We start from the raw sequence: 26,934 nt of genomic DNA on the forward strand, positions 1-26,934 counted from the left end.
AAAATAATTGTTTTGAAATGTCCCTGAAAAACCCAATAAAATAAATGCATTGCTTTTGTGCTGTAACAAGTTAAAACATATCCGAAAATACAATACATACATGCAAAGAGAAGAAGACCATGGACAACTATGTATCACTCTTGTGATATAGCTTTTATGTAATAAAAAGATGTTCAATTAAGTGAAAAATATGACTGTAAGACAGATGGTGAGGTTTGTTAGATGAACATACAATTATTGAGCTAATGAATGAACACATCTACTGTATATTACTAGTATTAATCCTGTGAGGTACATTAAGCATAGGTCCAACTTTACTTTACAGACAGTTTACACAGGCAGTACCCACATACAAAATGTGTACAGTTGACTCTTACATGATGTTAATATAGAATGTTAAATAGCTTAGTGATCATCTGAAATGAGTTACATCTGATTTAGAGACTAATTACTGAACTTTCACTGTACCATGATTTGATCCAAAGTTCCCACACTGACAGGAAGCAAGCATGCTTTACAGCAGGACATTTAGTTGAAGTGTTAATTTGTTATGTGGAGTTTGCAGGCTTATATAGTTTTATGGCAGCTGAATATCAGAAATCTTTATGTCATCAGTAAACACTTACACTTTACCTTGCACACATTCTAACTTTCACAAACCATAATTTTCTGAATGAAGGCACATTGTGACTTATATTAATCTGCAGTCTCTCCCCACAAAACACTCTTTGATAATAAGTATATGGTCCCAGTGCAATTGAGATTTCAATTTTTCACAATTCAAAAAGACGTCTTAAAAAGCCCTGACACAATGTAGTCGGAGGCTCTCCCATCGATTAGGCCTGTTCCATTGTTGTTAACAAACCAGCAGGGAATATTTTCCCCGTTCCTCACTTGGCTGCTGAAGTCCTTCTGCCAGTGTCTGTGGAGGAGACAGAAACTATGATCAGGTGTGTATATGCAAAAAGAAAATGCTCTTTGCACCTTCAGTCCATTATGTGTGTGTTTAGACTTCATGAGGGGTGTGCACCTGGTCACGTTGAGTGTTTGTCCCTTCACATACATGGTAGCATCTAAGTTCTCCTGGAGTTCACCTGGACGCAGGTCCGTCACCTCAAACTGAACCCCGTGGTAGAACTGACCTGGAGGAAAACAATTTACTTGTTCAAAACCTGGAATTGGGAAACATGACTAACTCAGTGCATCACGATATGAATCTTTCTCCAGTTGTCTACCTAGAAGACCATGGACGGAAGCAGACAGATGGTGGCTGTCCAGGGTGTAGAAACCGAGGTAGTCCTGTTGGTAGTGGCGTCTCCTCCAAACCTTTGTGTGTCTGATGACCACAAATTTTACTGAGTGCCTCAGGGTCACTGTCAGGCTGCAGTTCTTAGTCAGGCTCAAGTCCATACTGGAGGAGAGTCAAAAAGTTGTGATTATTTTCGTTTTACATGTGGTTCACAGGAGCCATGTGGGGAAAAAAGAGAACATTCATATGTCAGTGTGATTTCAGTATATTTTCACTGTTGGTTCGAAGACTAGGTGTTTTGTACTTTTATCTGATCCTATTTTATATGTAGTTTTTATTTAGATTATTTCTCCTTATATTTTACTAATCCTTGATATACTGTATGGGCGGTTTAATAAATTTGTGTTGTGTGTTTACTACAGGTACTTTATTGTGTGATAAACAAATTAGAAATTACTCTGAAAACTCCTTCAGGTTCATTTTTAAAAATCACTTTTAACCAAAACAGTAAAATACCTTTCTAAATAATCCATTTCAGTTTAAAACACGTTTGTTTCCAGTACCTTTTAACAATACTTTTCAAAGCAGCGTTACTCACTTGGTTTCTTTGATTGAAGTTTCATCAGACCACAGCAGCTTGATTTGCTTTCCATCGTGGGAGACTGAGATATCCTGAGTGCTCACCTCCAGCCTCACCCCCAGCTTCTGGTGGATGATGCCAAGTCGGCCAAAGTAAGTGTTGACATTACCATCCGCAACTTTCTTCTTGCCAATGATTTGGCCATTCACCACAAATCCTGAAAAATGGAGAATATTTGTCGGATGTTTGTTGCCACAAGAACAGGTGTGTTGTGTTTCTGTTAGCGTTTGAGTGAGTAAGACTCAGGTCTGACCTGATTTGAGGTCTCTGACCAGGTTGAAAATAGCTCCTGGTTTGTCGTTGATGTTGAAGCACAAAGCGTCGTCTCTGTCTGGGAGCTCTATCATAAAATGAGGATCTCCGTCCACTGTACCAGCATCGGTAAAGTAGCACGTCAAACAGAAAGCATATGTATATAATAGTAAAAGCCAAAGAGGTGTGTTATTTAATGTGATATTTAAACGCGATCTGCAGCATCAGTAACACTATTTAATTAGATTCCTGAGTGCAGCAGCATGGAGCCTATTCTTAGTTCTTCAGTATTAAATACAAGACACATATGTGCTGAATCAAGTAACTGCTGTGATTGAAAATGAACAAAACAGGACACTTAAGCTAATGCTGTACGAAGAAGCTTACCATTTGATCGGCTACGAGAACTGGAAAGTTTGGACCGGGTGGAACCTATCAACAGAAATAATAAAAGCATACATCAGTATAATTAAACTGTCCAAAAGGATGTTTCTAAAGTATTTTTACATGAGTAAGTAAAAAAATCTGTTGTACTACTGTGTATTGGTACTTTCTGATGCTGGTCTGTGAAACAGGGCAACCGAAATATAATGCAAAATTAGCTTGATATCTTAAAACTTCTTGTAATTTTAACAATATGCTACAAATTTAAAAATGGAGATTATTGTGGATTATTAGTCAGTTCAGCAGATGGCTATCATTATCCATTCTTACAAATAATAAAAAAGAAATTAGCCGCAAACTATTGGTTGCATTTCTGTTGTTCTCAGTCAACATGATAGCTGATCGGGGCGACCACAGTAATGACCTCATTTTAGAAAGGAAAACAGTAAATTTTCTTCTTCAAAATTCTTCAGTGCGCTAACAAAAGTTTTTGTTATAAGATTAAAGTGAAAGTGGCAGGAACAATCAAAGCATAATATAAAATTATGTAAAAGTTGAACTAATGTTTTATGAAAAAGCTTACCGTGTGACTGCCTATGGTGAGAGGAAGCTCTGACCCAGGATGAAGCTGCAATGAAAAATAATAAAAACATACTTGAGTAAAATCGTTTTAGCCCAAATAAGATTTATAAAGTATGTCACATAATCAAGTTTAAAGACTCACCACCAAATTTCTCTTCTTTCTGACGCTGGTCTGAGGAACAAGGCGACAGTTAGTCGGAGGTCTGTAGCACGTTCTGCTTACACATAATCATTCAAAAGATTTCTCATAATGTGTTATGAAAACAAATGTTGTGGTTTCAATATTCAAATAACAGATTATAATCACTTTTTTTTCTATTCTTACAAATAACAATAATAATAATATTTAAAAAAAACAGCTACTGACTAATCAAACATTTGCATTTCTCTTACCCTCAGTCAACTTATCAGCGATGAGCAGGCTGCTTGAACTGTCCTCAGTTTCAGGCTTGGTGACCACCATGGAGGTGACAGGGGTGACAAAGCTGTATTGCAGGGACATGTCCATGGCCTTAGTTGTCCTGGTGTCTTTCTCCTGCTGAGTGCCAATTTCACTGGGAGATTAAAAATAAAAAAAGAAAAGAAAAGAGAAAAGAAATGACACACATGATGTGGAATAAAAAAAGCCTGCACTTTAAAATGATCTGAATTTCTTTAAGTAATCTGTCACATTTCGCAGAGAAACCTGGTTCAAGTCTTGGTCCAGGTGCAGATAAAGCTGACAGACATGACCGAGATGATCAAACCTGTTCTCCAGTAGCTGCTGGATGGTGAGGTAGGCCCAGAGACGCTCTGCGAAGTCCCCAAAGATGTACCCTTTTTCTGGGTAGGTCACATCCATGTTTAGCACACGGGCCTTACCCTGCGCCCAGAAGTCGTTTTCAGGCTAGTGAAAAAGGAGAGATCAAATGACAAATATTAAGCACTAAAGCCAGGCCAGCAGCTCTGTCAGGCTGTGCTGAAGTAAATACCAAACATCAACATGCTAACAAGCTCACAATGATAAAAAAAAAAAAAACACGCTGAAGCTAAGCTAAGTACAGTGTAAGTACCGCAATCACCATCTCAGTTTACCATGTTAATATGCCAGCATTTACATATTAGCACAAACTACAGCTGAGGTTGATGGGAATGTTGTGAGTTTTGCAGGTATTTGGTACCAAATAACAAAAATATTGGATTAAATGGAATTTTGACCTGATGAAACCTGATAAAAAAATTAAGGGATCACTAAACTCCATAGGATTGATCCACTAGGGATGCATGATCACACATACAAAATTTCATGGCAGTCCACCTAACAGTTGTTTTTCAGTCTGTAACCAAACATGCTGAACCGACCATCCCTAAATATCTGAGGAGTAAACCATCATGACATAGTGATTTGATACAGAGGAAAAAAGTGTCTCTCAAACAGCTAGTAAGTTAAAATAACTGGACTACAACAATCTACTTCAATTCATAGTATCTTTTAGTATTAACTATTCAGACATGTTAATGTCGTCTGCTCATCACCCTGACTCAGTAGTGTTTTGTATGTTTTAACTGACATACTGCTGTCCATTTCTCACCCCCTTGGCAGACACTTCCACTACGAAGTTTTCGTAGTCAGTGTTCGTCATCTGACCGGACACCACAATCTCTGAGCCATTAAACAACTGGCTGTAGTGAGTTTTTGTCAGGAAGTCCACTGCATTGCCAGTGTATCGCAGGTCCACCTCAAAGAGCAGAGGACTGGACACTTCATCATAGAAACCCTGAAACAAAGACACACTCCAAATCATACAGTATCTGATTCCCAAATGTCTTTGGAGGTTCAAACAAATATTTACTACCAAACTTGCATGGACGTCGTCTTTGCTGTAGATCAATGTTTTTTGCCATACCTGAAGCTGAAGTGTTGCATCTGAAGCCTCAAAAATTCTGCGGGCCAGTCCTTTGTTTTGTCTGCACATTACATCCAGGAAGGAGTAATCCACATCATTTCCAAATCCAAGACAGAACATGGACATCTTCCCTGCAATAGCAGACTGTATGTTCTTCTGAATCTGCTGGAGGTTAGACTCTCCTGCAAACACACATACATGCAGGCATACGTGTGTTATGGATGGTTCAGATAAGACCGTTACTTAACATACTACTAAATGTATTTAGTAGATTGTCATCCTTTTGAAAACTTTGACTTCTACTGTGAATCCAATCATTGGATTTACAAGTCCTACACACTGTGTACACGTACCAAAAATAAGTCTTTATTCAGACCACTTTTCAATCCTAAGAGGATATTTCTCAGGTCTTTACTGACAAACAGAAAGAAGAGTACACAGACAAGGCAGGACAACTACTTGTTTTAGGTTGTTTTAAGATGCTGTACTTGGTCTACATGTAGTGACTTCTGAAATTGGAGAATAAAACATTTTAATCTTCTAACTCAAGGTAACTCACCATGGTTTGGCATTCCATCAGTCAGCAAAATAACCATATCCACACTCCTCTCTGGAAGGTTGCCACTTTCTCTTTCATTGACCAGCATGCTCACTGCCTTCAGCAGAGCATCATTGATATTGGTGGCTGACAGGCAATGACACAAAGAGCAAATAAACATGAGAAAACATTATAAAAGAGGGAATCAAGTAACAAGCCCTTTGTGTTTTCTGTAAAGCAACAGCTCAGCGTTTTGTAAAATACGCTTTCTCGCTGAGAACAAGTACAGCGAATATGGAGATTCAGCCAGCATGTTGTTAGCTTAGCATAGCATAAACACTGGAAGCAAGTTAAAAATGCTAGCCTGGCTCTGTCAAAAAATACACCCACTAGTACCCCCAAAGCTCAAAAATCTGTATGCAAAATCATAAAGTGTTAAAATGAAAACACATGGTTTTACATGGTGTTATGAGCGTGGTCATTTCTTGGCATGTTTCCTGATGAGCTCATGGTGATGACCATGCATGTTTTATGCATAGCTAAGTGTTCTGACTGTCTTGACTCTCTTGTTTTATTTCTTGGCCACTGAATGAGGAATTGCACAAAACATTTGGCGTAAAACTCGAGATCACTTGTTTTCCTCTAACCTCCATTGTCATGTATTTTCCTGACATAAACAATGGCTTCAGACACATTGTCCTTTGTTGCTTTGGTAAGAGTGTTCCTCCAGGTCAGAATGGTGCTATCGAACACAATGAGAGCGAAGTGGTCTTCCTCGTGGAGGTCATTCAGAATGGCTTCCAGTGCCTGCCGGGTCTGCAAAAGTTCACACATTTACATATGAAGATGCACATACCCATACACTGATGCACACAGTGTGGTGCTTATTTACACACATCACACAAGTCTTTTACCTGTCTCATCTTTTGTCCACTCATTGACCCGCTCCTGTCAATCACAAACACCACATTCTTCGGGACTCTGGGCAGGTCAGACGGAGCAAAGAAATGCACGAAGTACCCATTCACAATCTGAAGGAAAATACAGTATTTCATCAAAACTAATACAGCAAAGCCAGTATAGCACAAGGGCACAGCTATGCACACCTTCAAACCGTTGTGGAAATAAAAGTAAGTTCAGGAATAAGCTAATTATTTCCAGCTTATAGTTCATTCAGCAAAGTATTTCTAAGAGCCTATTTGAAGTTTGAATTACAGGCAAATGTCAGGATATTTTATATGGATGTCCAGTCAGTGATGGTGGTAAATGTATTCAGTTCTCCTGCCTCAAGATCTCTTGTTCTTCTGGCAGCAGCATTGTCATTTGACTTGTACAGCAAGAGTTGGTGTTAAAAAACAAGTACTGTTCTCTTCACCTCTAGTGAAAGCTACATACATTTATAGTGTTTAAGCTGACTCAGACAGTCAGCCAGAGTATATATAGCCACTGTTCTCCTCAACCTTGTGCCTGAACATAACCAAAGTATTTCATGCTAAAAATAAATATCCTGTGCATTTGCATGAGACAAAGCAGCAGCATCTGATGACATGGGGCAAGAATGTATTTCCACCAAACAAACAGCAAATTTTGCTCCAATGAATTTCACAATTCCAACAGCTAGCTTCACCACCCGGGGCTCGGACCATCAAGGTCTCCGCCTTTGTCTGCCATCCAATGCACACTGCACCGGACCTCTCTGATTCCTCCTGCAGGTGGTGGGTTAGCCTAACTTTGTTTTGGCTAACAAAGTCATATGTAGAGGCTAAGGTAGTTGAGCATTATTGTCAGGAACTCACGTGAAATGCATCCCGGAACATGTAGACATTCTCAGTTAAAATATGCCAAGTTGACTAGATTTACCATTAATGCTGATTGGATATTTGCATCAAATGTGGCAAAATGCTCCTTTTATGTGAGAAAAAAGAAAGTGTTCCTGCAGGGGAATAATATTCAGTATAATTGACTCTTATGTGTTGCTACAAAGTTGTTGTTGGGCTCTGACCTGAATTTCCCCGAAGCTCTCTTCTCGCTTCACATCATACTTGATGACGAAGTCTCCGTCAATTATGGTGTCTGCACATCCTGAACATTTCCTCTGCTGCTCCAGTGTTGGTGAGAAAGAGATGTGTGCCTGAAAGACAAGCAGATTGATTCATTTCCATTTTGCTCGAAAAAAAGAGTAATCATTAAGTTCTAAAATCTTTAAACAAAGGATAGAAATCTTTCTAACCCCTTACCTGTGTGTCTGTGACTGTTTTCTCCACTAGGGAGAGCAGGTCATTGGAGAGGAAAGTTGCAGCGGTGTCAACAAAAGAAATGCCTTGGGGCTCATAGATGTCTGCCACAATCTGTCTCCACACACAGACATGCATGCACACATAATCACTGAAGCAGATCAAGTATGGAATCACTGCAACCTAATTCCCTAAAAATTCCCTACAAAACAATACAAGAGAGTGTGTTCAACCTGAAACTCCTGCACCGGTTGTTTGAGTTTAACTCGAGTCAGAATCTCATATTGGCCCAATTTTCTCTGAAGGAGCTCCTCGTAGGTCAGAATGAAATCCACGCTGCTTTTGGCTGCAATGTTAACAGACGCTGAGAACTTCTCCATCTTTCTTCCTGAAGCCCTGTAACGATGGACATGGATAACTCTAGTGTGATGTTTGCAGCACCACCACCACCACTTCGTGTCCAGTATTTTCTAGGGCAACATACTTCACCAGTCCAGCAGTTTGTCCAGAGGAAACAGCCTTTTCATATTGTTTCTTGGCTTTCTCTTTCTCCTTCACCTCACCAACATACTCCTGACCATCAATTTTCCTGTGAGGCAGAAGGACATTTGTCCAACAATGCGAAAGGTCAAGTCATAGGTCAAACATAGAGAAAATATGAAGTCACAAGCACTTAGGTTTGACTGACATGCTGAAGTTGCTAATGAAGGCGGTCTTGGGCAGCTCCACTTCGAAAAAGATTTCCTGAGAGGTGTTTGCTTTGTTCAGAGCCGTGGAGGACATGACAGTGTGGGCGAAACGAGACGTCACAGTGCAGTCTACCTTCATGCTGTGCACCTCCACAATCTGAGAGGTTGGGCAGAGAGAGAAATTGGACATGCTTGTTGAGTGAAGTGTTTTCTTTAGGGCTTCAATATCAATAAATCGCAGTCGCACAAATTCTAAAACATCATGTTTTATAGCATCAAGCAAAGACTGGAGGCCTGTTGCTGGTTCTCTACTGGCTTCTGTATCAGATGTTATGAAGAATGTCCTTAAATGATTCTTGCCACAAAACAGAGAGAGGTCATTGTTCTGTAAACATAGTGTGGGCTAAGAGGAAATTTTAGTGGCTGTCATACTGGCAAATGAAGAAAGGAATAAAACACAGATGGAGAGATCACTTCCAGTTTCCACTTCCTGTTTATTGTCTCCAAAAAAGCAAGGAGAAAATGCATGCCAGTGGACACCAGCGAGGGAGGGACAAAGGAGGGGACTGAGGCATCTGGAAGTAATGAGGTTTAGAGAAAATGTGGACTTCATTTTGCAAATAAAACAGTGCCACTATTGTGAGATAGGAGCTACCAGTCCTCTTGACCATAGTTTGAATTATTGAATTATCATACCCAGCTTTCACGATTAATTTGCCAAAGATGGATTAACATTAACATTAACGTATAAATACCTTGTTGTTAGGAAAGATCATACCTTGGTTTTGATGTTTGAATTTATTTTAATATAAAAATTTTCTCCTTACATTTTCAGAGTTTGTGCTTCTTTTCTGTCAAAGAAAAAGAGATAGAAAATATACATTTATTTTTGCACTCAAAAGTTTGGTAGCAGAATGAAAATAAAAATGATTAACATATGAACAGAGCACGGAAAAAATCAATCAACAAAACAATACTTCACGCTTATGTTAGTAAATATTTTTAGCCAAGTACCTTTATTGGCCTGGTGCCCATAGTGTGTTTGGTCTCCTGGAACACAACATAGAATGACTACATGGTTATTAAGGAAATGCAGGATTGGAAAAAGATGTGCACTGAATGTATGGCCGTTTGGCATCACTATAAACTTGAGATTTCTCTAAATGCTTAGCATTAGTTACAGCATGGCACGAGAAGCACAGATTTTCAAACGATTTCGCATCAGTCGTACCTATGTAAAGTATTAATTCTTTGGATATCATTTTAAGTTTTAAGTTAACACCCCTGTCTTTGCAAAATGTCATTTAGAGCAAGTTTTTCAAGACTATCAGGCTTAAGTTGCAGTGACTTGTCTCGAAGGTGTGACCCATACATAAACATTGGGCTCAGGCATGGGAAAAGATTGGTGGATATGAAGGTCTCACGAAAAAAAAAAAAAAAAAAAAAGAAACATGCAGCAACAGGCAAGCAGGGTATAGTGAGTAAACAACATAGACAATTTGGCACACTTGAATGGTAAACCAAGCTTTATACTCAAAAGTCGGTGAGTTATGACAAGGTCTGAATGACAGGATCATTCCTCTTGATGAACTGATGCACGGAGGAATGAAGAACAGAAGGCAGGGGCAAACTGGATCTTGTATTTTTTTTATTTGGGAGACAACCAGAGCTGTAGTCCTGGGATGTAGGGTTTAGTCAAGCCCAAAGGTCACTATATGGTGTAATTTTGGCCTGTCCAAGACAAAATTTCAAAAATCTAATTGTTAAACACAGCTGATTCTGAGCTTTGTTGACCAAAGACAGCCCAGGTCCAAACTTTAGGACCAAATCCTCACAGTGTGGCAGCTGCACCATTACTGAATAAGGTTTAAACAAGTGGGACCAGACTTTGGGTGTGTGCATTAACAGACTTGAGACTTGACTGGACCTGCTTGGATTGACTCGCAATTTGACTTAAATTTACAACAAAGGACTTAAAACAGCTCTGCTCACACCCTAATGCACATTTAATGTTTTAGATTGCTGAGGATATTTTTTAATGAGGCTCATTTAGACTCAAAGGTATCTTTTTAAACTTAAGTTTTTAAAGTTATTACAAATAAAAAGTAATATCACAATCCGAAACAACAAAATCGTTTTTAGACGTGGAAGCTCTTTAAACAGTTTTTAAAAAATTTCAGAGAATCTCAGTTGTCAATGCTTCAGTATTAGTAACCCTTTTGATGGCTTTTTCTATTTTTCTCTGCACAGCCTTGGTATTCATGCCCTCCAAACAGATCTTCTTTTATTCCCTTTTCAGGGAATAAAAGCAGACATGTTAGCAGACATGCAAAGCGCAACGTCTTGCATCCCTGGAGATTTTTCATGGCAAAGATTAACACTTACAACCTAAGCCAACTTTTAAGAACAGTGTATAGAATGCTAACTAATTAGGTGCTGGAAACAAAAAATAACAAAACAGACATTTGTTTATATGCAAACTGCTGAACATGCCAGCAAGATAAGTAGTCGACTGGGGAGAAGCAGGGGAAGAGTTGCACCCCCCCTTAAAGGGGACATTCGTGTTTTTCTGTTTTGTTAGTGTGTAGCATAGCTTTTTTTTAGTTAATGTAGAAGGTTAGCAAGGTTTCCCATCCAAATGGATTTACTCTCTCCTGAACTGCCTGAAGCACCTTGTCAGTAGTCCAGCCTTTACCTCGTCTCTTCATCACTATGTAACACAGCACCACCTCCATCTTGAGAGCATGCACCACCTAGGTGAGAGTTCTGCCAACCTCACTGTCTGCTTTTGTGATATGAAGTTGTAGAAGTACAAGTACAGAAGACAGATGCTGCTGGATAATTTTGACAAAGGACCACAGAGTTTCAACAGCTGTAAGCATGAAAACCACTGGATATTTTTAACCAGACGAGGGCCTGTACAAAGCTGAGGGGTAAGCACGGAAACTGCTCATAAAAGTCTTCATCTCCTCCCATCTGATGATGTGAAGACATCCCAATACATACAAGATATTTTCTGTCATTTTAGGTAGTTCTTTTCACCCTGATGTATATTTATTGTGTCAAGTGTTTGTTTTTGAGATAATTTTAGTTTTAATTAGTTATTTGATGCTGGTTGAAATGTCGTGATTGACAGCTTCTACACCAGCTCATACACCCAGTGGTCACTCTGCAGGCTCTGGTTCCAAATCAGTGTCATCAGAGCAAGATAGCAGCACTCGCATCCAAGATATTTTTGGCTTAATTTCTGTGCAGTTCAAGGCAGTGAACACATATTGTTCATCTTTATATATGTCAATGGTCAACATGATGCTGCGGCAGTGGACAGTGGAGAGGGTGGACATCTGATGCCTGACCTCAATACTGCCTCAATGGTGAGTAAACAAGGTGGAGACTGTTTCACCTTAGACGCGTGAGTAAAATCCAGGTATCTCCTCAAATACTATGGAATTTCTACTCTGCAACATCAAGTGTCCTGACAAGGAACTTTACTGGCTGGTATGAAAACAGTGTTGGGACTGCAAGGTCCTGCAAAGAGTGGTTAGTTTGGCATGCAATAGGATGTGCTACCCCACCTGAAAGAAACGTACATCAGTACAATTGTATCTTATATGATTACATTTGACAAACAAACTTAATTTGGCTGACTGATTTTAAATACCTGTGTCAGAGCATCTCTGGGGGAAACAACCAGAGCTCCCTGGACCTGAGCTGGAAGCCAAATGCAGATGCAGATCCACATAAGCATGACTCTTGTTGCCACTGGCATGCCTGTAAAACAGAAGAGCCTTTCCCTCAGCATGGCCGAAAACAAGTGTGGAGGGAATTTGAGGCATGTGGGGATCAAATCTTCCCATAAGAGCTATACTCCGCCCACACTGTGTGCTGCAGAGGGAGGGATCCTTTGCAACTCTTGAGTTTGTGTACGATAGTGTGCATGGTTTCCCGTAAAATGGTATGTGTGTGTGGGAGAAGGGGGAATTATTGTCATCTAGCCCCAACTTGCCTACCGGTGCCTGATTTCACAGTGTACTGGTGTGTGTACGTGTGTCCATGGAAGTGCAAGTGCAGGAATGAAGGTTATATAAATGATGGGATTTTCCCTTCCAGGAATGTATTTATTTCCTCTCCAAATGCTGAGATATAAGTTAGGTTGATTATATAATCACAAAATGTAAACCACCAATTAAACCAGCATTAATCACTGTTAAGTGTTGATATTTCCTGTGGTAAAATAATAATCAGTGTCCTTAGAGGACTTTTTCTTTTGGACTGTTTGATCACAAAGGAAGGTTTCACCAATTTGTCACCACTTTTTAACATTTATTTGGTATCATGTGGTTCTGAAGTACTACAGTAGACTCCACATGAACTGTAACAAGCACTTTAATCAAAGTTGCTCCAGTCATGACATTACAAAACACTTAAACTAGAATTTAAAAAGCAGGACACATCAGTGTTATCATGCAAGGGTTTGAAATTACCAGGCTAGCAGATCTTCTAAAAGTCAACTTTAGGAAAAGAAAGCAGACATTGCTAACACAAAAGACCAGAAAACATTTTCAAAACAGTAAATCCAGCTTGAGTCTCTCTTTAAGAACCGTGTCCCATTTATTTCCATACAGGTGATGGCAGAAGCAGTCTCCTAACATTTCTCACTAGTCCAGGATGATGCTACTTCCCCTTCTTATATTTTCAGCAATTACTCTGATTGAAATAGTGAAATTATCCATACAAGGCTGTGAGTGAAGCCTGTTTTCCTTTAGGTACATGATTTTTTAGTATTCATGGTGCACGTACATGCAGATTTGAATATTTATTGCATGATTTTAATTTGGATGATTTCTGTGGTGGACAATGACGTGTAACCTGTTTCTAAACAGTCTTAAAAAGTCCTGACACTGTGTAGTCTGTTGCATTTCCATCAAGGATGCCTGTTCCATTATTGTGAATGAACCAGCAGGGGACGTTTTCTCCGTTCTTCACATCCCTCCTGAAGTCTCTCTGCCAGCCTCTGTAAACAGAGACACAAATGTCATGTAGATAAAAATATGATTTTAAGAGCACATATTAGTTTGCATTCACATTACATGCAAACTGAGCCATGAAGTTTACCTGGTCACATTGAGCTCCTGTCCTTTCACAAACATAGTGGCATCTGGTTTCTCTGGGACCTCACCTGGACGCAGGTCTGTCACTTCAAAGTCAACCCCGTGGTAGAACTGACCTGGAGTACAACTCACCATTTATATATCATTTCAAAAGATGACAATATCCCACTTTTCAATTTGTATTTTTATACATGGTTACAGAAATGTTTATTTAAGCTGCTCTAATGTCTTTCACTGCGCTGATATGATGATATTTTTCCTATGTGGCTTGGGGTGAGGTGGGTGGTGGTACTGCAATATGCAAATCTCATCACATAGTGTAATGTATTATGAAGTGTTTCAAGGACTCCTCTGAGCGTGGATATCAAATTGGACCAATTCTGGCAACTTCTTTTTTCTCTTTGATCTATGAGCTGATTGATTTTGTTGGGGTCAATTTATTTTGTCATTAATTTACTCTTTTTTTGTCTGCTCTGAAGATAGACCACAGGTTTCAGGGAAAAGCCTGTGAAATCAAATCCACACCACTTTTTCTTCCTATCAAATCTTACACCACGCAGTCTACTCTCTGATGTGAGTCATGTTGTACCTAGCAGGCCGTGAACAGAAGAGGAAAGGAGGTGGCTGTCCAGGGTGTAGAAACCCAGGTAGTCCCGATGGTAAGGGTGGTTCTTCCACACTTGGTGTAGCAGGATGACAAACTTGACTGAATCTTTTAGAGTTACTGTTAGGCTGCGATCTTTGGTCAAGAGAAGGTCCACACTGAAGGAGAAGATGGTGATTATTAATCCTGAACAGTATTGTACATTTCATATTACTCATGTAGAGGGATAGTTCTCTTTCACTCAGTTAGAGAAAAATGTGATGGTGTAGTCACTCACTTGGGTCCTTTTAGGGAAGCTGCATCTGACCACAGCAGCTTGATCCATCTGCCGTCCTGGAACACTGAGATGACCTCAGTGCTCACCTCCAGCCTTACCCCCAGAGTCTTGTGGACGATGCCAAAACGCCAAAAGTAGGTGTTTATTTTACCATCAGGGGGAATCTTCTTATCTCCAATGATCTGGCCATTGACCAAAATTCCTGACAAAATAACAACGTGAGAGTCAGTCACTCGCTTTTTTACTAGCAGTGTCCAGATCTTGGCCTACAATGAGTATACATCTGAAATTAAAAAATCTGGGGTTAAAAGAACACCAGTAAATGCATCTTATAGTTGTCAAAGAGTAAGAATGTCATGATGACTATCAGGACTTAGAGCTGACCTGATTCTGGGTCTCTGACCAAGTTGAAAATAGTTCCTGGTTTGTCGTTGATGTTGAAGCACAGAGCGTCATCTCTGTCTGGGAGCTCTATCATAAAATGAGGATCTCCATCCACTGCAGGTGACACCAGAGTATCATGACAGCAATAAACAAAATAAATAAGAATTTGTCATTATATAATATTGGCTCAATGTGAAAGTTACACAAGCGTCATTAGTTTGGTCATAAACTTAAGAACTGGATACATTATAAATCTGACTTGATGATAATGGAATTAGATGAAAAGCTGAATGATTGCCAAAGTTATTGCAGTTCATCCCAAGAGGGACATGAATGTCTGGATCAACTTTCAGAGAAATCAATCTAATATGCAGCTGTAGAGATATTTAATTCAAAATCAAAAATGTCAACCTTATAGTGGCACTGGAGGAAAGGGGATCACCAAAGTCAGTGGGAGCCTGTAGATGATTAATATCTGTCCAAAGATTTGTGCCAAACTATAAAGCAGATTTTGATATTTCACTGCATAGGAGTAAAGATTTTAATCTGCTGGTGGCGCTGAACAAAAAGTTAGTGGATCAGCAAAATCTTTGGGATTCATCCTGTGCAACCAGAGGACCATGAATGTCTGGACAACTTTTGTTCAGAATTTACAGAATATTTGTCGTTAAGGACTGATAGATCAACTCGTAGACTGATTGACACTGCATGAAATGCTAATCTACTCACCGAAATATGCAGGTGATGGCTGATAATGAGAATGGTGGTACACTGGAGGTACATAACGATTTGCTACATCGAGAAACAGTAAAACTCAAGTTAAAACCTGTGAATTGAATCCTAAAATTGAACTGAACCTTTTTGCTGTATGGCAAAAAATAAAATGGCTGTCTTACCCATTCCTCTTTCTGCCTGTTGTCTTTGCTCTGTCAAAAAGGAGATAACACAAAAACAAACTGGTAAATTCAGTTCAAACTAGAGCAACAACAAAACATTTCAACCCTCTCTTTCCTCACTCACCCTCAGTCAACTTGTCAGCAATGAGAGGGCTGTCTGTGCCGTCCTCAGTTTCAGGCTTGGTGACCACCATAGACGTGAGGGGGGTGACGAAGCTGTATTGCAAAGACATCTCCAGGGCTTTGGCTGTGGCATTGGCTTTCTCATACGTGTCACCACTCTTGCTGCAATAAAGAAAATGTTACGTAGCTGCCACATATGACACCTCCATAAGGTAAACCACAGAAATGTATAAATTAAAGCTGGGCTGGTAAAGTTGGAGACACCAGCACAAAGAAGCAAAATTTTGAAAGCAACCAAAAAAATTCCCACCCCTCCACTTTAAGACTCCAATGCTACTCCCTCAAACAACATGAATGAGCGCTGCTTGACAACACTGACTGTTTGAACCTCCAGCTGGGTGTTTGCTGTGTTCAACAAACTCTTAGTCTAATAAATACATAAATAAACAGCTCTTCATTTGGACCAAATGAAATGACTGAATGGTTTTATTGCAGGCCTGCTACAATTAATGTTAAATTTAATTTAATGATTTCTGATTCAAGATGTTACAAGGTATTCAACAAATATAACAAAAATGCTTCTAAAATACCATCCATGGCTTCAATAAGAAAGTGTCATTAACAAAGATTTTCATGAGACTATTGGGAAATAAAGAAGCTGAAACCATAAATGACTTTATGGCATTAGCTGCTAAGCTAGGCAAACGCTGTGTGTTGTGCTGGTGAAATGTTTAGCTGTTTGGAGATTTGTGGACAATGGTTATGGATTCTTGCATGTAACATGTTGAGTAACATGAACAGTGAGCAATAAATATTCAACCAAAAACAAGAAGTCAGATTCTGTTAACATCACTAGACGCTGCTAATCACTGTTACGACGAGCACCGCATTTATTAGCCTGTCTGTGCAGCTTCTCAGTGGCTTTAAGTTTGCCACAGTTACCTGCTGCATCTGAGATGTTAATGAAGAATATGAACAATTTCAAATGGTCCTGATAATATATACAGCATTTTTGAACAATGTTTAACCTTACAGACTACACTGCCATCGGTATTCGCTGTTCTCTGAGCGTATTCTTTTGTACTAGTCAACTAGTCGAAGTTTAAACTCTTTGTGTTAGGGAAATCAGTTGTTAGGAACATCTTTGGAAATGAATTAAAACTGACCTCTTTTCCAGAAGCTGCTGGATGGTCAAGTAGGCCCAAAGACGTTCTGTGAAATCCCCAAAGATGTATCCCTCATCTGGGTATATCACATCCCAATCCATAGCACTGGCCTGGCCCTGCACATTGAAGTCCTCTTCAAACTACAGTGGAGAGGAAGGTGGAAGAAATTAGGTCTAAAAAAACAGAGTGATGATCTTGTGTTCTTTCCAGCTCAGTATTATTTCAAATTTCTGCCATTTCCTTGTACTCACCCCCTGGCCATACACCTCCACCAGGAAGTTGTCCAGGTCGTTGTCTGTCAGTCGACCAGCCACCACAATCTCTGATCCATTGAACAACTGGTTGAAATGATTAGTGGTCACGAAGTCCACTGAGTTGTCAGGATACCGCAAGTCCACCTCTGAAAGCAGAGGGCTGGCTACCTCATCATAGAAACCCTGGATTAAATGCACATACACACATTGTGATCATATAATTGTGGAAGAATGGTCACAGAGCTGTTTACAAAAGTCAAACTGCTGGCTCATAGCTTAGACCCTCCACCTGAAGTTGAAGTGTTGCATCTGAACCCTCAAAAATTCTGCGGGCCAGTCCTTTGTTTTGTTTGCTCATCACATCCAGGAAGGAGTAATCAACATCATTCCCAAATCCAAGACAGAACAGAGACATGTTTCCTCCAGTAGCAGAACGCACATTTTCCTGGATAGTCGGGAGATGAGACACACCTTCAAAGGCAGAGATACAATATGAAAATATGTAATACTAAGCATAAGGTACATTGATCAAATGAGCACTTGCACAGTATATTCTACAGCATGTCCACACCGCATGCTCACCAGAATTTGGCATTCCATCGGTCAGTAGAATAATCATATCGACGCTCCTCTCGGGGAGTTTCTTCTCCTGTCTGTCTTTCACCAGCATCTTCACACCTCTCAACACTCCACCATTGATATCCGTTCCTAAAAGGAAAACATCCAGGAAATTGTAAAATATCTAGTATGAGAGTGTATCATCATCTGTGGAAAGAAGATGACATTTAGCATGAAAGCTAACGTCAACTTTTTTCTCTCTCAACCTCCTTGGTCGCGTATGCTTCGGGTGTAGACCATGGCTTTCTCCACGTTTTCTTTGGTTGCTTTGGTGAGTGACTCCTGCCAGACATCAATATTGTGATCAAACTGGATGATGGCAAAGTAGTCATCCTCATGGAGGTCTTTGAGGATGGCCAGCATAGCCTCACGTGTCTACAAAGAGTTACGAGGTCAGAGGTCAGAGGTCAGAATGTGGATGTCAGTATATCGAGCCACATTAACAGTCTGAACTGTCTCTCACCTGTTCAATCTTTCTTCCACTCATTGACCCGCTCCTATCAATAACAAACACGACATTCTTTGGGACTCTGGGCAGGTTAGGAGGAGCAAAGAAGTGCACAAAATATCCATTCACAATCTGAGGAGAAGAGAACCATAAAGACCGGTAAGTATAACGAAGAACTGGTCGATTCATTTCGATGTTGTTGGGAAATCTAATCACAGATTCATCAATTCAATTTTAGAATTCAACACTGAAGTAAAGCTGTACAGTTTAACATGTGATTTGAATGTGCATTCAGCAGGTACTACAGTAGTACGGAGTACAGTGTTTGCTGAGAGCTGACCTGAATCTCCCCGAGGCTCTTTGCTCTATTCACATCATAAGTGATGATAAAATCGCCGTCGATGAGTGTCCCATCACAATCTGGACATTTCCTTTGCTGATCAATAGTTGGAGAAAAAGAGATGCGTGCCTGGCAGTGGGATAAAATATGGTCAGTTTAAATAACCCTTAAAACTTGGGTCAAAAATTTTATTGAGTGTGACGAAAAGGAAGGGAGACCAAGATCATTTTGAAAACCGATAAAAGAGTTGTGATACAGATACTGCAAGACTTTTAAAGAATCAAAACTCCCTACCAGATTGTTGTATTGTGTACCTTTTTGTCTGTCACAGTTTTCTCCAACAGAGGGAGCAATTCATTGGTGAGGAAGGTTGCATGGGCATCAACAAAAGAAATACCCTGAGGCTCGTAGATGTTTGTCACAATCTGTCCACACAGGCAAAACACGCACCAAGAGAAAGAGAGAGAGAAACAAACAGAGATCATTTGAAGGGTAAACATCTTATATACAAGCAAAAAGAAATCACCAATAGCCGGGATTTGAACATGAACATGGATTCACCTGAAATTCCTGCACCGGTTGTTTGGGTTTAACTCGAGTCAGGATCTCATACTGGCCCAATTTCCTCTGAAGGAGCTCCTCGTAGGTTAGAATGAAAGTCACGTTACTTTTGGCTGCAATGTTCACAGACACTGAGAACTTCTCCATCTTTCTTCCAGAAACCCTGAAATAAAACACAGATGTGAACGACAGCCTCTAATACAAGAATAGGAAAATGTAGATGCAGTATTAGCTTTATGTATTTCTCATCTTGACTGACTCACTTGACCAGTCCAGCTGTCTGTCCAGAGGCAACAGCTTTCTCATACTGTTTCTTAGCCTTCTCTTTCTCCTTCACTTCACCAACATACACCTGACCTTCAATTTCCCTGCGAGGCACAAAGATGAAGAACAGCATGATGCAACTTACTAGCTGTATCATTAAGAAAAATCTGCTTTAGTACACAGCTTGAAAAGGAGTGGAAATCAGACTGGGGACAGACTGACATGCTGAAGTTGCGAATGAAGGCGGTCTTGGGCAGCTCCATTTCGAAAAAGATTTCCTGAGAGGTGTTTGCTTTGTTCAGAGCCTTGGAAGTCATGACGGTGTGGGCGAAACGAGACGTCACAGTGCAGTCCACGGTCACGCTGTAGACCTCCACCTGGGATATAATGAGCGGGAAAGATTTAAACACTCATAAATATGGAAGGCCTCCTATCAGCATTTTCTCAGAGTGAAATGCCACAAAGTCCAGTCCACATCGTGGTGCCCCAGCTGGTGCCAGAAAACACTGAAGACATTACGTCACCAATTCCGTTTTGGGGATGTTGTGATGAGACAGACTGGATGAGTCAATCTGGGTGCTGTATGCTGTAAGCAGGGATAATGTGGATCTTTGAAAACTAAACGTTTGTTCAGTCAGTTCAGTTATTCGCAGTTGTTTTTTTCTGCTGATTTTTTCTCTTATTTGCTGGTTCCACAGCCGGTCGGTGAAGGACAGAACAGCCTGAGCAGTGTCTGTAAAATCTGTTTAAAGATTATACTCAAACAGGGTCAAACATGAGTTCTTTTTGTGAGCGACAAATCATACAGATGATCTAAATCAGTACTGTCAGTCTCACTCTAAACCCTCAATTCTCTCCATCTTCTGAGATCCTCACAGGTAATTTTCTATACTTTTGTACGGCCTACATAGTTTTAGTTTATTTTCTTACACATTTATATATATATTTTATATTTTTATTGTCAAGTCCAAGTATATTTTAAGCATACAGGCCTTTCATTTGTTAGTTTAATGATTGATTGTGTTTGTGTGTGTGTGTGTGTTGATTTGGGTGGTGAATTGCTACATGCAACTGCTTTCGAAGGATTAATTAAGTTTGTAATGAGTTTGTAATACTTCTCATTAATGTTATCATCAGAGATACACACACAGATTATTTTCTTACCGTGGCCTCATTTGTACTTCTTTTCTGTAACAGAAAAAAGACAAAAGAAAAAACAATGAATATATTCATTTTTTACTTGGAAAATCAATGTTAAAAATTAAGTAAAGCAGGCATTTCAACTGGCTCTGTTACTTTATGCTGCTTAATAGTAGGAAATATATATATGCCTCCATATTTATTTTAATTTCATGTTAAGTCCTGTGATCATGATTCCACCAACTAATGGTGTTATTTATCATTGACCGCATGTTTGGTCAATAAAACACAAGCAGAAAGATGCGACTTATCCGTAAACAATATTTTCACCGTGGTATGAAAGCACTGTCTGTCTTTGAATAGTTTCTGCGAAATACCTGCAGTGATCTGGCAGCTCCTCTTGTTTCCTGAAATAGAAATGCAGCAGGGAGAACCAACATCATCAAGATATTAGAAAAAAAATCCAAATGAACTAAACACTTTACACACAACAGTAAAACGGAGTAGGCACGCAGAACAAAATTATTTATAAGAAAAAAACATCAGTGGCCAAATCAGAAACCACCACACAAAATTTGACTTCAAATATTAAACCATTGGATTTTAAAATAAGATTAGAAAAACAAACAAACAAAAAAAGGCTGGTGTGTGAGGTTACCTCGAGAGCTTCATGGGCTCTGGAGATGACCAGAGCCCCTCTGGCCAGGCTGGGCAGCCAGAGGCAGGCGCTGCCCCACAGCAGCAGCAGTCGAACACTCAGCAGTCCAGACATGACCGAACTCCTACTGAACAGTGACTGACTTCACTACTGAGAAAAAAGGTCTCTGCTCAGGGGGAGGGACAAAAAGCATGTGTGTGTGTGTGTGTGTGTGTGTGTGTGTGTGTTGGCCTGGAGTATTGACCAACAGACCTGAGCTCAATGTGCAGGAGGCCAAACACTGGCACTTGTAAAGCTCAAAGAAAATATCTGTGCTCAGGCTGAAAGTGTTTGAATGTTGCACCAAACAAGACATCTGACAACATGACAAGCTTGAGTGTCGGGTGGAAAATATCATAGCAGCATAGAAGTTAGTGATACTAAAGTTGGTATGTATTTTTTTTATTTATCTTATTATTCATTTGTTTTATTATAAAGACATCATATCACATCAGTCAGTTCATATTGCAGTTCGATGTTGATGTCTGTCTTTCAAGAATTTCCCTCCAGGGATAAATAAAGGAATTCTGATTCTGATGTCTTGTCCCCCGTCATCTGCACTAAAAATGCGAGGTTTTGATGGCTACACATACCATAATGTCTTTTGCAATGGATGAAATTACCAAACATGAAAATAAAATTATTAATGTGTAAATGTTCATCAACTGATATCTACAAGTTTGCCTCACTCACTGCTCACTCAGTGCCTTTCTTCTCTTTTGCTGGACTTTTTCACTTCACAGCCTGAGCTGCTTTACTAAATGATGTGTGTGTGTTTAAGTCATTTCCTATTTGCTGGTGGGTGGGGTGGAGGGGGGGTCTGAACAGTAAAGTACTGTGAGCAAACTAGAAAGATTCTTGTATGTTTTTTAAGATTAAATTATCACAAATAAACTGATTCATGAGCGATCAAGTCATGTCGTCGAATCAGATCACAATGATATGATACTGGACAGAAAACAAGGTCACTTTTATAGCCGCACATTGGTTGCTCTGCCACTCTGAACCTTGAGAACAAACAGCATTGCAACTTTTTCCTACTTGGGCAAACTGTACTCTGCTCTCATCTTCATCATGTGGCTAAAGGGGAATGAGACCAGTGCCAGGCAACAAGCACCCACACATTTAGCAACAGATTCAGGTACTATAGTCAATGTTTGTCTCAGGACGGACCAGAGCAACTTATTTGGGAATTTCTTGTTAACCAGGTTCTTAGTTTTGTGTATTGGTTTAAATACTTTAATCAGTCAGGGCTGGATTAACCTTCTAAGAGGCTTGGGGCAAAAATAAACTGTGTGCCTCTACAGACCTTTTGTATTGTGTACCTATTGGTTAGCAATGAGCAGTTTTATGTTTAGTTAAATGCACCATGTGAGCACAACATACACCGAAATAATAAATGACTTTTAATTAAAATTCACCTAATGAATACAAAGGTGGAATGAATATGGCCACTGGATTATTTATGTTTATTCACCACAAACAGCGAATACACTCCAACACTTCAGCTGTAAGTTAGCTAGCAAGCAATGAAGTAACGACGACGACTGAAGGACAGCACCTGTTCGTGATCAGCTTAGCTTCTGACTGAACTCACCCCTCAACAGAAACTCCAGTTCTTTACATTATTTCTGTCCACTCTCACATTTTGCCTCTCACCTGTCTATGATTATGAAGCAGATTGGCAAATGAAAAAGAATAAATAGGCATGAATTCACTTCACTGCTCTGACATGGGCAAATTTGCATCGCATCACCAGTTGCATGAAATCATGCTGCCTCTGAAATTTGCCATGCATTCTGTCTGAACACGACCATACGGTAAGGCCAATATCCACTCTCCTTTTAGTGCTGTATTTGTCTCTAACAAAGGGAAATATCTGGCTCTTTACAGCTGCTACATGCTACATTGGGTTCATCAGCTGTAGTTGCCAACTTGTCTGCTGTTTGTTGATGAGCAGGTGGTGTACAGCAGGGTTTTTAATTTTTTTTTTCCTCTGAAAACAGTTGCCAGCGCTTGTGAGAGCTATGAGAGAGAACCAAAACAGTGAAGTTGTGAGCTGGAACCAAATCAATGAGCTGAGAGATACTAAAACACTGCAGAGTCTGGTGATAACACTCTGTGGCCCTAATCATATTAGCCCTACATAACAATTGCTCTATTTTTGCAACTTACTACAGGGAAATAATAATAGTAGTAGTAATAATTATAATAAAAGTCAGTACAAGGGAAAATAATTTATTTAGGAAAAACAATCAGGTAAAAAATTCAACAAAAAAGCAAACATTTTAACAGTCTTTTTCAGCACTGATATCTCATTGGGCATATTGATCCAACTCTGATGCACATATTGTGCAATTTGCAAAGTGCAGTAACTACTCACACAGCAGTAATGTCAACAGGAACACAAGTGACACACAATCAGTCCATTTACCTCTCTTAAAAATGTTTCTTTTTCTTTTCTTGCAATCTATATTACGGGACATCACCACTGACTCAGAAACATGAAGACTGCTGTCGATTGCTCCTTCAGTGTTACTGTTTTATTCTACTTGCTGAACACACTGGCTCCAGAAGCTTTGGCAGGACCAGGCTTGTCCAAGACCGTCTCTGTCCCTGTCCTCACGCCGCTGAACACAGATGGAGCCACTTTGCCCACACGTTCTAAACACAGACAGACATGTCCAGTCAGAAAGACAGGTGGTTCGAATGAGGTGACCGCTCATCCTCATGTGCGTTGTGTGGCAAAGAAAATGTCTGCAACAACTGCTCTGTTTCATTCCATCGCTCTGCTGTTCTTCTGTTTTAGGATTTAGCACTTGCCAGCTGGCTCAAGTCTGATTCCCAGTTAGAGAACTGGAAACTTCATATCTTTACAGTAAACACTGCCTCTCAAATCCAGCTCCCATGATCCCTTTTAATCATTCAACTGAGCATTATTTTTAAATTCTGTTAATTATCTCTGAGGTTGGAAGAGGTATACACATTTGAACTCCATTAAATCTCATTCTCTCTGGTAGGTATTGAAACAACCACTTTGACTGAGTGAGCTGCAAACAACGATTAGCTTTTTTTAATTTTGATTCTTCCCACACAAACAAATATACACTCTGTGACACAACATTTGTTTGGTGGGTAACCTTGAAAGGGCACGAAAGCGAACCTGACAGTGAGGCTGTTTCTGTTGTCAGACAGTGGGTGGGAGTTATGCAAGAGCAGCAGGTGGTCGGAGTTTGCAGATTAATCAGCATTTGAGCAAAGAGCAAAAAGTTAATTAAAAAATGATGAAATTTTATAACAGGGGCAAGAATGAACTTGAAATCTGCTGCTGAATGGTATTTGGATTATGTGTGTGTGTGTGTGTGTGTGTGTGTGTGTGTGTGGGTGGTGGCGGTGGTGGGGGGGATTAGCTTAGCTGGAAAAATTCTTGCTGTGTTTTCAGATAAATTTAAGAACACTTAAGAATTTGGCATAACCCACAACAGGCATTACAGTATTAACAGCATATAAAATATCACTTGGCATAATAACAATAAACCAAAACAATCTGGCATCGAAGCTGCACTAAAATCGTCCTGTGGAATAGCCTATGTAATATGTGTACAAAAAGATCTCTGTACGTCATACTGCACTGTATGTTGTTTAGATGGGGTCACACGTCTGTCTGTTTTGTCAACCCATCAGTCTTATCAACCATATCAACCCGTCATCACATGGTCACAGAGAGGAAGAAACAGGTCATAGTGCAGAGTATTGGAAAAGGTATCTGAGAAATACCTACAGTAGGCCTGTGTAAAAGGAGCAACATTAAACATACTCCACTACAAGTAGTCTTAATATTCATAGATATTATAAGTATTATTGAAGTCGAGAGGTGTTCTGTAGCCTAATTATTTATGTGATTCATTTCTATCCAGTCTATGAGCTCCACTCATTTCCATTATTTTATACGATAATGTTTCAATCCCGTCCGGATTTATCGGTTAGGTAACTTAATTGCTGTTAAATTAAGTGGTCAAGTAAGTGTAGGCTTGAATATGTATATCTACAATATGTTAAATGTTATGAGGCTGTTGAAATAGAGTATGTCAGTGAGTAAAAGAAGAAAACGAAAGTTAGCTACAACACAACTCGCTGCTGTCTTTGCCGCATCCTGTCGCAGGGCTAATGCCTTGAGTAACGTCAGTCTGTGAAGTTAGCTAATTGCTAAACAGTGCTGTGGTGCATGTTAGCCTTTTCCATAGGAAACTGAGGCTACACGTGCTTTAAAGTAAAAAAAAAAAAGAAGAGTACATGTTCAATATGTATAACCATAATTAGTAAGTTTGTCAATATATACTTAAAAGGTGACCGATAGAGCAACTGCTCCCTGGTGGTCTAGTGGTTAGGATTCGGCGCTCTCACCGCCGCGGCCCGGGTTCGATTCCCGGTCAGGGAACAAAGCTTTTGTTCTATCATCGTCAATCAAAGATATGTTGACAAAAATAATAACCAGCAACTAACTACAGCATCCTGTACAAACCTGCATAAATTGACACTAAAATACAGAAATAAACAGCTAACAAACAAGTATCGTAAATATGATACTGAAATAAAGAAGTATCAGTGTTGAAATGAATGTTAATCAGTTTGGAAATAAATCAGCACATTTAATTTATATCTACATTATTACAAAACAGTTTTTACTCATTTGTGTATTTATAATAATTTCTGACATTTATCTCTTTATTTAATTATGCATAAAATATGCCACTTTACTATTTTGGCTATACTATTTTAATACCAGTGTGTATTTATTGACCTTATTTCAGCATTAATTTAAATATATGTTAATTTATCTACTGACGAATAAGTTTTTGTTACGTGGAAGCAGCCCAACAACCACAGCATTATGAGACAGACCTACAGGACAAACGGGAGTAAAATAAATTCTTGGAGCAAGATTTGCAAGGATTCAAAGGCAAAATGTCTTAGCTTCACCATCTGACATAGGGTTATGTCACTTGTATTTCAGTGTCAGAGGAAACAACATTAATGAAAGACTTTACTCACCACACTCAACCATGACCTCATAGGTCTTACTCTTGACTTCGCCCTTCAGTCCCAGTTTACTGCGGGCTCCTTTCAGGTCCTCCTCCTTCATCGGGGGACGCTTCTTCTTCTTCACCTCGCCTGGCTAAAGTAGAGTAAAGACAGAAAGGAACTTATGAATTTTAAAGAGGTGTTCAGAATTAGAATCAGAATCAGAATTCTTCTTTGACCCGACGTAACCTACCTGTGACATGGTGACTGAAGCTGGTGCACTGATTCCACAGACAGCTCTTTCCAGAGTGATAGATTCACTGGTTGTTTTTCTTAGTGTGTGTCTTTGTCTCCCAGCAGTCCTGACAATATATATAGTCCTGGTGAAGATCCAGTGAGTCAGTCAGACCCCCTCACTTTCTGTCCCACTCTGCCTGTTGTCAGTGTGTATAATTAGGTGTGACGTGAGGGATGATGCAGCTGGAATGGGTCTCCCATCTTTTACGATAAGCTTACAGGCCAACAGCTGATAATTCGGGACACAACACAAGAGGCTGTCCACCCACCCACCTCCT

General features: G+C 39.7%; 3 protein-coding genes and 1 non-coding gene across 4 annotated transcripts; 1 reads left to right on the forward strand and 3 right to left on the reverse strand.

The window, feature by feature from the left end:
- Positions 1–134: 134 nt before the first annotated feature.
- LOC124056753 (inter-alpha-trypsin inhibitor heavy chain H3-like) lies at positions 135–12,279 on the reverse strand. The gene is made up of 23 exons (XM_046384522.1): positions 12,116–12,279; positions 9,469–9,504; positions 9,282–9,305; positions 8,454–8,611; positions 8,250–8,354; positions 7,999–8,161; positions 7,769–7,879; positions 7,534–7,662; positions 6,446–6,562; positions 6,179–6,347; positions 5,553–5,678; positions 4,994–5,175; positions 4,679–4,864; positions 3,854–3,993; positions 3,501–3,661; positions 3,250–3,279; positions 3,109–3,153; positions 2,529–2,573; positions 2,143–2,256; positions 1,848–2,046; positions 1,236–1,411; positions 1,031–1,142; positions 135–922 (listed from the first exon to the last, which is right to left on the reverse strand). The coding sequence occupies exons 1-23, from the start codon at positions 12,254–12,256 to the stop codon at positions 781–783; spliced, it is 2,811 nt and encodes a 936-aa protein (XP_046240478.1). The 5' UTR covers positions 12,257–12,279; the 3' UTR covers positions 135–780.
- Positions 12,280–12,822: 543 nt separating this feature from the next.
- Positions 12,823–21,451, reverse strand: LOC124056754 (inter-alpha-trypsin inhibitor heavy chain H3-like). Its single transcript, XM_046384523.1, has 22 exons — positions 21,299–21,451; positions 21,018–21,047; positions 20,665–20,688; positions 19,723–19,877; positions 19,500–19,604; positions 19,237–19,399; positions 18,990–19,100; positions 18,676–18,804; positions 18,351–18,467; positions 18,094–18,262; positions 17,852–17,977; positions 17,559–17,740; positions 17,267–17,452; positions 17,016–17,155; positions 15,851–16,011; positions 15,727–15,756; positions 15,560–15,622; positions 14,831–14,944; positions 14,447–14,648; positions 14,155–14,327; positions 13,570–13,681; positions 12,823–13,468 (listed from the first exon to the last, which is right to left on the reverse strand). The coding sequence occupies exons 1-22, from the start codon at positions 21,410–21,412 to the stop codon at positions 13,330–13,332; spliced, it is 2,745 nt and encodes a 914-aa protein (XP_046240479.1). The 5' UTR covers positions 21,413–21,451; the 3' UTR covers positions 12,823–13,329.
- A 2,108-nt stretch (positions 21,452–23,559) lies between these two features.
- Positions 23,560–26,773, reverse strand: mustn1b (musculoskeletal, embryonic nuclear protein 1b). The gene is made up of 3 exons (XM_046384532.1): positions 26,613–26,773; positions 26,390–26,513; positions 23,560–24,001 (listed from the first exon to the last, which is right to left on the reverse strand). Exons 1-3 carry the CDS (start codon positions 26,619–26,621, stop codon positions 23,886–23,888), a joined length of 249 nt encoding a protein of 82 aa, XP_046240488.1. The 5' UTR covers positions 26,622–26,773; the 3' UTR covers positions 23,560–23,885.
- Positions 25,704–25,775, forward strand: trnae-cuc. The gene has a single exon. It is a non-coding gene; the product is annotated as a tRNA-Glu (tRNA).
- Positions 26,774–26,934: the final 161 nt, after the last annotated feature.

Source organism: Scatophagus argus, chromosome 3 (assembly GCF_020382885.2).
Source record: "Scatophagus argus isolate fScaArg1 chromosome 3, fScaArg1.pri, whole genome shotgun sequence".
Taxonomy (NCBI): domain Eukaryota; kingdom Metazoa; phylum Chordata; class Actinopteri; family Scatophagidae; genus Scatophagus; species Scatophagus argus.